Raw genomic sequence first — 9,469 nt, 5'->3', positions numbered from 1 at the left:
TATTCTCATTTTCTTCCTGACTCATCTCCAAGCCCTAATATCTGTTTACACATGAATTCTCATGTGACCTCTTAGTAAAATGTAGTATCTGCTTTGCATCGTTCACCAACATGAAAATGGACAGAAAGCTCATCTACTCAGTACAAATATCATAGCTATTTGCATAAGCCTGAGTGCTAGATGCTGACCATAGTCAATGTGAGCTCAGCATTATCTTCACTACCTTTCTTCTCTTCAGGCTAAGTCCTTCAATACAACTGCTCTTCCTCATAATGTGCTTTTGTCTCTATCCTATAGCTGAGATCCTGAGGATAACATCTGACAGCAATACTATTAATTACAATTAACAGTAGCAGTGATATTACTCAGCATTTGCACCTCCTTTTGCTCCTTTTCATACTTGAAAATAGTCATTGTTCCTACAAATTTCACTGTGAGTAAACAAAAGCTGCTTTATTTCCTATGCTGAGCTTGTGATTTCATTGCTTGTGTAAATACAAGTGTGGATTTGCACAGCATTGGTTCTTCATGCAGACTGAATTGTGTAGGTTGCTCTCAGGTATTTTCCAAGTTTTACAGGCTTTTTCAATGCACCTATTGCTATTTTCTAGAGCCCTCTGGTGGGGGGAGATTAGAAAAATATGAAGTGTCAGCTTACTGGTAGGGAAAACACTAAAATAAATAAATTGGAGAGGGACAAGTTTTGCCACCAAACTAACATCACATACTCTCTATACAAGACAGCCTTTGTTATTTTTGAATCACAAGGAACACTTGTATTAACAGGATATATACCAGAGTGAGTCGAGTCACTAATTTCAGTGAGTTAATCTATAGAGAAATTATACAAGGATGGGCAAAGATCATCTTTCTCACCATTTGAGAACTGAAGATCTCAGGATGTGAATTTGTTCCTTCTCAAAATCAGAAAAAGGGAAGCCCAGATTATTATATCAAAGGAAGAAATAACTTTTCTGTTTCTTTCAAAGGATTAATTCATAGTCCATGGAAAACAGAGAACTGATTCAACAATGGTTTCCCAGGTTGCATTAGCAAGTCATAGGAATCTTCAGGTGGCACTGAGAAGAGTGACTATTTATTTGATCAAGGTGGCAATATCTTATTTAATGTAAAAAGCTGATTTCTCCTGAAACTTGTCATTAAGGCTGTTTTTGAAGTCTCAGTTTAGTTTGTCTTCCTCTTTCAAGCCAAGCCTTCAGGCTCAAGAGGGTGGTGAGGGGAGCTGGCAAGCCCAAAAGGCAGAAGCAGGCACCCTGCTTTGTGGGGCTTCACTTCTGTGTTAAAGTCCATACAGGCAAAGCCTTTTTTAAAGGCCCATGAAAATTAGTTTGGCACTACATAATTGCTGCAGTCTGGAGAATCAGGCCATTTAGAATCAAAAAGAGGAAAAGACACAAAAAACCTAAATTCTACTTGCAGTGAGAAATACTTCTAGTGCTTCAACTCCCTTTTGCCTTTGGGAGGGAAATCCATCGCAAAGTTCAACTTACTCTGAATGTGCTTTTTCTGAGGCTTTGTGCTCAAATAATGGTTGCATAGGACTTTTCCAAAGCAGATTGTTTCATGCTGGATTCCTTGATAATTGCCTTGTTTTGTAGTGGAGTTTTGAAGATAAAATTTCTGAAATACTTACCGTCACTGTAAGGCAGGATGTTTTTACCCAATTCCCTAAGGGTGAATAATGTAATTCAGTACTGAAAGTTGGTGATCACCTTGCATTGCTCCCTGGCTTCTGTAAACAACTTTCACTCCCTGTGTGCAGGCACCCGGCTGCAGAATCTGCCTGTGCATGCTGAGGTTTGTCTGTATCCTCTATTCCATCTAATCACCTAGAATTCAAAGTACACAGGATACCTTTAGCCCTTGTGTTTCAAACTTCCCTGTGTATTTTAGGCATGGCTGGTACCTTACTGGGCTTTAGTTTCACAGAGCAATGCAGATTTCTGGCAAACTATGCAAGAGAAGGCAATAAAGGGGGCTTTACTCCACAAACTGAAGCAGTCCTAACTTAATACACCAATCTACCACACAGGTTTGGACACAGCTTTGCATTTGTCCCCCTGTAGGATTTGATTGAGTAATTCATGTACGTCAGTTCCAGTAGGCTTGGGCAGTAAGATATCAGAGGGCAGTGAAGTGAAGCCCTCAGCAGTCCTATTTTGTTTGCAGGACGGGACAGCTCCCCTGTGGATTGCCTCACAGATGGGTCACAGCGAAGTGGTGCGAGTGATGCTGCTCCGGGGTGCTGAGCGAGACGCCGCGCGCAATGTGAGTAGCGCTTCCTCCTGCACTCTGTCTGCAGCTTAATGCCTCACTTGGGGGCTGTAAGTCTGCCTGGATGGAGGCTTGGTCCCTCCAGAGTCCATCCTGTTTGTCAGGCTGCAAAGTCCCACCGCAGCTTTCCTTTTCCCCGCTGTGTCTGGGACAGCTTCCTGCGGGGACCTTCTGGAATAAGGGAATGGAAATGTCCACATAGTTGAAAGGCAAAGATAGTATATGGTGTCACTGGTTCATTTTATCCTGAAGTTTTCACCCACCAGAGAAACAATCCTCCAGGTGCCCTAAAACCAGCAGCACATGCTGTGGAGGTGCCCCCTCAAAGGTGATGAGCACAGGAGACTCTCCTCTCAGATGTGTAGGGAGAACTGGCATTTCCCTCCAGCTTTTTCTTCCCCTCCAGCTTCCCCTGCAAGGAGAATGCAGACAAGTAATTTTTGACATTCCTCTTTTTTTAAAGGATGGTACCACTGCTTTACTGAAGGCTGCCATTAAAGGCTACAACAATGTGATAGAAGAGTTGCTGAAATTCTCTCCCACACTTGGCCTGCTGAAGGTTAGTAGTGAAACACAGAGATTTTTTTGGCAGAACACAAGACAAAGGGTCTGATGAAAAATCTGTCATTTATGACTTCTCTAGTGGAAGATGATAGGAGTTTGAGCCAAAAAAATTCAAGAAAAAAAAAAAGAAATTATCTTTTTTAGCCTTAATGCCACTCACAAATCTTTTTAAACAAAACTGTGAATTTAATTCTTGGAATGAGGAAGCACATTGTGTCACAGAAGAAATTCTGCTTTTTGTCGCTTGATTTTATTTCTACTGTAAGTAGATTACTCTTGAGTGTACAATTTTGACATTATACCCAGTCTTCTATTGCATTTAGTCAGCAAAATAGTCTAAAAAATCCATTGTGAGCAGATTCTGTACTGGATTTTGTTTTCCTCTGAATTCATAAAGTGACTTGAAAAATAACAGCTATTTGGAAGCTGCTTTTTAATGGGTGACCTAATTTTATGTGTCCATTAATCACATACTTTGATAGCCTCTGTGCATGCAATTGATTGGCAAACTTAATGTACTTGAAAATGTAGGTGGCATCAACTTAGTTATTAATTTTGAGTATGAAATAGCTTCCACACATATTTGAACTGTCAGTTTGCAACCACAAACAAACAAAAGGCCAGCCATAAAAACCCCCACCTATCAGCTGCCTGACACTGAGGCCATTAATCATCAGAGAGAGAAGACAAAATGCACAGATGGCTTCCATTACTGCTTGTGCTTCTGTTTCACTTGTTAATGACTGATTTTGCCAGGCAGAAACAAGTGCTGTGTTCATGTCACCTCTGATCTATTGCCAAAGCTGATTATTAAAAGGAAATACTGCTGTGATCTTGACTCTCATTTTTATTAAAGCATTTAAAATCACGTCCTTCACATCCCACTAGGGGTTGCCAGCACCCTAAATCAGACCCTATGCCTTTGATGACCTAATCTCTCCCATGTTACTTCTTTCTTGCTCATAGGTCTGTTCTTTGCAAGCATTTGTGTTTCACTGCCTTTTGCTTTTCTTCCCATGCATGGGACTAACACCTCCACTGGCATTTCCTAGAATGGGACCTCTGCTCTCCATGCAGCTGTCCTGAGTGGTAACGTGAGGACAGTGGCGCTGCTCCTTGAGGCAGGAGCGGATCCGTGCCTGAGGAACAAGGTAGGTCCTGGCTCTCCATCCTCCCAGGCACAGGGCAGTGCTCAGCAGTAGAGCCATGTGTGCCATCGAGGTGGGGCAGCCCATGTTTCTGTGTAGAATTCAGGGCATTGCCAATACAAAAAAAAAAAAAATCCCAAATTACAGGCACCTTTCCCATATCTTACATAGATCTGTTAGGTTCTTTAAATTAGTTTTGCATTCTTTTGATAACAGCAATTTTTCTATAGGAAACTTACCACGATTTTATCCCATGAAGTGTTTTAACATTACATGTTTCATAATTTCTGTGAATATGTCTTCTGACATGTTTCTGAACTATTTGCTGCTAGGGTTTGATATGGGTTTGTTAAGCTGTAAATGAATGGTCTGGCATTGACTTCTGGATGAGTGAAAGTTTGTAAAACAAGTAATGCAGCACATATGTTGTAAATATTTTGGTCATTTAATAGAAAATCTGTGGCTGTTAATTTCTGCATCATTCCACTTGATGGCAGCACAGTTAATGCCACGCACACAGTAGTCTCTGTTAATAGACATTTTGGGTTTATAATAGAACCTGAAAATGCACAAGGTCTTTCTGCTACTGATAATGATCTACAGCACCAGGGGTGTGCAGTAGAAGAAAGTGGCTGAAACCTCTCCTACTGATTTCTTTTTTTGTTGTTTTTTTAGTTTTTGTAAACACATGCCATTTGGTATGACAGAGTATATTTGGAGGACAGAATTACTGATTTTCAGAAGCAGCTTCATCATAAATACTTTGTGTTACCAAAATTGTATTCAGTAAATTAAAAAAAACAATAACAAACTCATGTTCTATTACCAACCTTACAGCATAACACTAGTTTAAGTCACCCCTTGGAGTTTTATGGACATTAGTACATAGGGACCTGCCTCATCTCCTCTGAAAAATCAGCAACTATGCTCTCCTTTACTTCTGTGGCAGAAGCATAGGGACCCCAAGGGTATTTAGCCTGGATAGTCAGCACAAAATAAGCTGTCACTCAAATTCCATTCTGGGATTGTTTTGAAGACTTAAATGAGACTTGAACACTGAAAGATGGTTTCCTAAGATATCAACAGTGCTGGAGACAACACTAGGAAAAACCCACGTCATTATAATGACTAGTACAATCTTCTCTAGAGTGTAATGCTTTCAACCATGATTGGGAAATACTCTTCCATTTCTTTCTAACCCTCAAGGGTTTTTTTGTTCCAGGCAAATGAATTGCCAGCAGAACTAACAAAAAATGAACGCATCCTCCGACTCCTCCGTGCAAAGGAAAAGCAAAGGAAAAGCTAATGCAGCCCTACAGCAGATGCAGTTTGACAGAGATGTGCCCTGACCACAAGCAGCATGACAGTAATCCTAGGTTGGAACAGTTTGAGAACTGATTAGCCTGTCCAGTACACGCTCCCTGAATGCACCAGGCCCTTGCCAAGGGTCACCCCGGGCTGGGGACTCCGCCCGGCATCGCTGAACACGGGACCGTGACGAGAGCAGGGGGTGGCCCAGGAGCTGCCTCTGCACCACAGCCCTGCCTGTCCTCTGGGATCCCACCGATCCCAGCACCCCGTTTGCTCCCCATGCATCCCAGCACAGGCAAGCACTCCTGCTGCTTCAGACATGCATGCCCACGCTGTCATGGCCACACACCTGTGGCAGCGTGGGTAGGGAGCACTCGGCCCTTGTGCCAGAAGGATTCCCTGAACCTTGCAGCTGTTTGGATTCAGCTGGCTACAGAGCAGCCCCATGACACCCCTGCCCTCCCTTTGCTGACAGTGACCATTCCTCTCTACCTCCAAGTGCCACGTGAGACTAGAGGTGAGATGCTGCCCGAGCCATCACAACAGCAAAAGTTCTCCTGCCAGCACAGGGCTGGGGTAACATTATTGCTACTACATGAAGCTCCATAAAAATGATCAAGAATATTACAAATGATGTCAAAAGCTACCAACCAAACAAAAAGCAAGGGGAAGTCCTCTCAATTGCAGCATCTTGATCTACCAATCTGTCCAGCAACAGAAACACAGCAGAGCAGTTGATTTTGAGATGCCTATGCAGCTTATGGGGATCCTTCCCCAACCTTGTGCGCCTTTTTTTGGGTAGAAGAGGACTGGTTGCTAAGCAAACCAACCATGCCCAAAAGGGCATTTTTCCACAGGTGCAAGTACATCAGAAACTTAACTGTCAGGCACAACAAACCACACAGATGCTACACAGGTGGTATGTGTATGTTCTGCACCCAGATATGTGACACCATGGTTTGGTACCCACAGCTACTATGCAAAGCACTCATTCCCCAGGTCTGTGGCAGGAGCTAAGGGAGAAGTGCACAGTGTACAGGTGTTTCAACAGTTGGTGAGAGGGTTACATGTGGCCATACCTGAACAGACTCACTGATTATTGCAGACATGGAAGATGAAGTCTGAATGGCAGTTTTGGCCTTTATTGTGGTTAAGACACTTAGACATGCTACTAGTGCCTGTGTGGGGAAGGCAGTGCAAATTGCAGGTGGCTTGTGAAGAGCTATGTTTTAACCATGTTGCTCCAAGACACCCCATTAAAACCCAGCCATTTCTGCAGTATAAAGAGTATATACACCATGTCCTGTTAGCCACAAAAACATTAGAAATTAATTTACAGTGAGTTGAGGTAAAAAGTTAGTTCAGTACATAAATCCGGGCACTTCACCCACTTTCAAACCCTGGCAAATAATTGAATTGCTTTAAAAGTTGAAGACAAGGAAGATTGTAAGGAAACAAAAATAATTCTTGCTTAAGAAATGTCTGCCTATGTTTCAGCTGAACTGCTGCATTTTTGCTTTGGTGAGTTAAAAGGAAATCTATAAGTAAGCTAACACAAATGAATGTAGTTTACGTATTGCAAATTAGCCATATGAATTATCAAATTATAAAGTTATTCCTTTTGTGAGTAAGTTAGGTAAGAAGTCAGTGTTCTGGTGAAGAGAACAGAACCAGGTGTACCTTTTCTTGCATGCTGGAATTCCTATTCAATTTCTATTCTGCATTAAATAGGAAAGCTTTAAGTTTTCCAACAATGTAATAAGAAAAATTTATTTGTTTAAGTAATTTATGCTGCTGTATTTTTAAATTAAAATAATGTTGTGCCTAACAGAAACTTGCAAATGAACTGGTACAGAACCAAAGAATTATGCAAGATGCTTAAAGGATGACTGTATCCAGGGTTAAGTTCTGCAAGAGACTAAAAAATACTGAGCATGCAGAAATCTCAAGAGCCTTATTGGGATCTTAAATTGCACAGCATTACAAGGGACTGCACTCTAATTTCTTTAACAAACAACACTGGGGAGGATAGGTTTGTTTGGAGCCTCCAGTGGGCTGAAGATGAACACACTTCACATACTATTTTGGAGAGCAGTAGAGGGACTCTGGGCAGTCTGGCCTCAATACTGATCTTTCACCCTAAATTTTCTACAGATCAACAACTGGCAACAACTACACTCTCAAGGTGAAAAGCCTTTTCATATTTGTAAAGGAGGTGAATAATTAGAAGGTCTTCAGTAGCTATGCAATCAATACTCTTAATATCAGACAGGCTGTAGTAATCACACAGTCCTCCTAAAAAATGTGGAAGCATCCATTTTTGGTGAAGGTCTCCTATTTTTTCCTGATAGCAGAGCATAGGAGAGAGGACAAGGCAAGCCAACAGTGGTCCTGCAACAGCTGAAGTAAGGAAGCTGAGACAACAAATGCAGGTATCCAGTATCTACAGGTGGCCCTTCCTTTCTGCCAGGTGTATTTTCTTGGGAGAGTTGTCTCATCCCAAAGGAAGCAGTAACTCAGCAAAGATCTTCTTCAACTATGCCTGTCCATGAGAAGATACATGTCTGGTCCTCACCACTTAGAGTAGGAATTTCCAAGTCCTGTGTCCAGCTGCCTCTATGAATGATCAGTGCAGCTGGGGATCTCTTGAAACATGTGAAGAACGCCTGGATCCCTGTGTCCCATACAGAGCATCTGCTGACCTTCTGAGTGGAGGCAGCTACCAGGTTTGGGTGGTTTTTTTTGTTTGGGTTTTTTTGTTTGGTTTTTTGTTGTTGTTCCTTTTTTTGGTGTTGTTTTTGTTTGTTTGTTTGTTTGTTTGTTTTTTGTTTTGTTTTGTTTTGTTTTTTGTTTTGTTTTTTTTTGTGGGTGGGGTTTTTTTGTTGCTGTTGGGTTTTTTTCTTTTTTTTTTTCTTTTCTTTTTTTTTGGTTGGGTTTGTTTTGTTTGGTTTTTTGTTTTGGTTTTGGTTTTTTTTTAGTGATCTTGTGCTATAATGGGCTTTTCTTATTTCTGAACAACATTTGAAATGTGAGGCGAGCACAGGTTAAAGGGAGAGATTTGCTGGTCTCTTCTTGCTCTTGTTAGTGCTGGCTGATACAACACACAGGATCAATCACAGAGAACTGGCACTGAAGTCTTTATCTGCCTGATTCAGGCTGAAGTTGAATCTAGCTTCAGCAAAGACACTATTCAACTGAAATGAGACTTCTGGCCTGGAAACCTTCTATTTGGGAGCATTTGTTTCATCTTGGAGCCTTTGGCAAGAGGGATGGTTTCAGTTTTGGGCTCCCTGTAACCCAAAGGTGCTTAATCTGCCTGTATATGGGCTCTAAAGTTGCAATACTGTTTATCACCATGCAATTAATGTTTTCACAAAGAAACCTTAATAATTATTAGTATTTATGTAGCTGTTGTTATCTTTAAAGTGTTCAGTAAATACTGCTGTGGTTTGTTTGTTGTATTAAAAAGGAAGCTCATTTTCCCTTGGTGGCTGAAGTGATTCACTAATACTGGCAGCTGTTCTTTGCATAGTTGTGGTGCCTTTTGTGTAAGGTTTTCCAAGTGCTCTACAGACTTTATTTATCTTTGTAAGTTCCAAAATGTATTGCTGATGTAAGCAAGGAAGTAAACTATTTCATTCACAGACCAGTGAAACAAACTAGCTCTTCATCAGTTCATGACAACAGAAAATGGTAAATTTAGACATTTAGATTTAGAAATTATAGGACACTAAACTAATTTCATAGATGACAGGATGAAGATAGATATTATATAAAGATGTGAAATAGAACTGGGACAGAATAACACAACAAATTTTTTTTCTGAGTTGGGTTTTGGTGTTTCTTTTCCCTTTGAAGTGTCATATATCCATCTTACACCCAAAACCAATAAGCTCCACTAGCACACTGATTTCAGGGTTGCTTCTCTGCACATTCAGAGCCAGAGGCTCAGCCTGCTATCTCCTCTATATTTATGCAGGTGCTGTTAGCCTGGTGACCTCCCATCAGCTGCAAGTGAGTACAAAGCATGCGTAACCAAGCAAAAGGCCACACCAATGAGTCAATGAAAAATATAGGACACTTTTCCTCTATTTCACTAGTATCAAGCTGTCACTGTTGATCTCATTTCAGAGGAATGAGACACACTCTTT

General features: G+C 41.2%; 1 protein-coding gene across 2 annotated transcripts in view; it reads left to right on the top strand.

The window, feature by feature from the left end:
• Positions 1 to 5,322, top strand: part of ANKRD29 (ankyrin repeat domain 29) — a 27,478-nt gene extending 22,156 nt beyond the window's left edge. The window contains exons 7-10 of one of the 2 annotated variants that reach the window (XM_005418286.2): positions 2,191 to 2,289; positions 2,759 to 2,854; positions 3,912 to 4,010; positions 5,230 to 5,322. In XM_005418286.2, the coding sequence (XP_005418343.1) occupies positions 2,191 to 2,289; positions 2,759 to 2,854; positions 3,912 to 4,010; positions 5,230 to 5,313 (378 nt within the window). In that variant the 3' untranslated portion in view covers positions 5,314 to 5,322. The remainder of the gene's footprint in view (positions 1 to 2,190; positions 2,290 to 2,758; positions 2,855 to 3,911; positions 4,011 to 5,229) is intronic. The other variant, XM_014312031.2, reaches the window with a different exon arrangement.
• Positions 5,323 to 9,469: the final 4,147 nt, after the last annotated feature.

Source organism: Geospiza fortis, unplaced genomic scaffold, assembly GCF_000277835.1.
Source record: "Geospiza fortis unplaced genomic scaffold, GeoFor_1.0 scaffold53, whole genome shotgun sequence".
In the NCBI taxonomy this organism is placed as follows: Eukaryota; Metazoa; Chordata; class Aves; order Passeriformes; family Thraupidae; genus Geospiza; species Geospiza fortis.
This window is presented reverse-complemented; position numbering and strand designations above follow the sequence as displayed.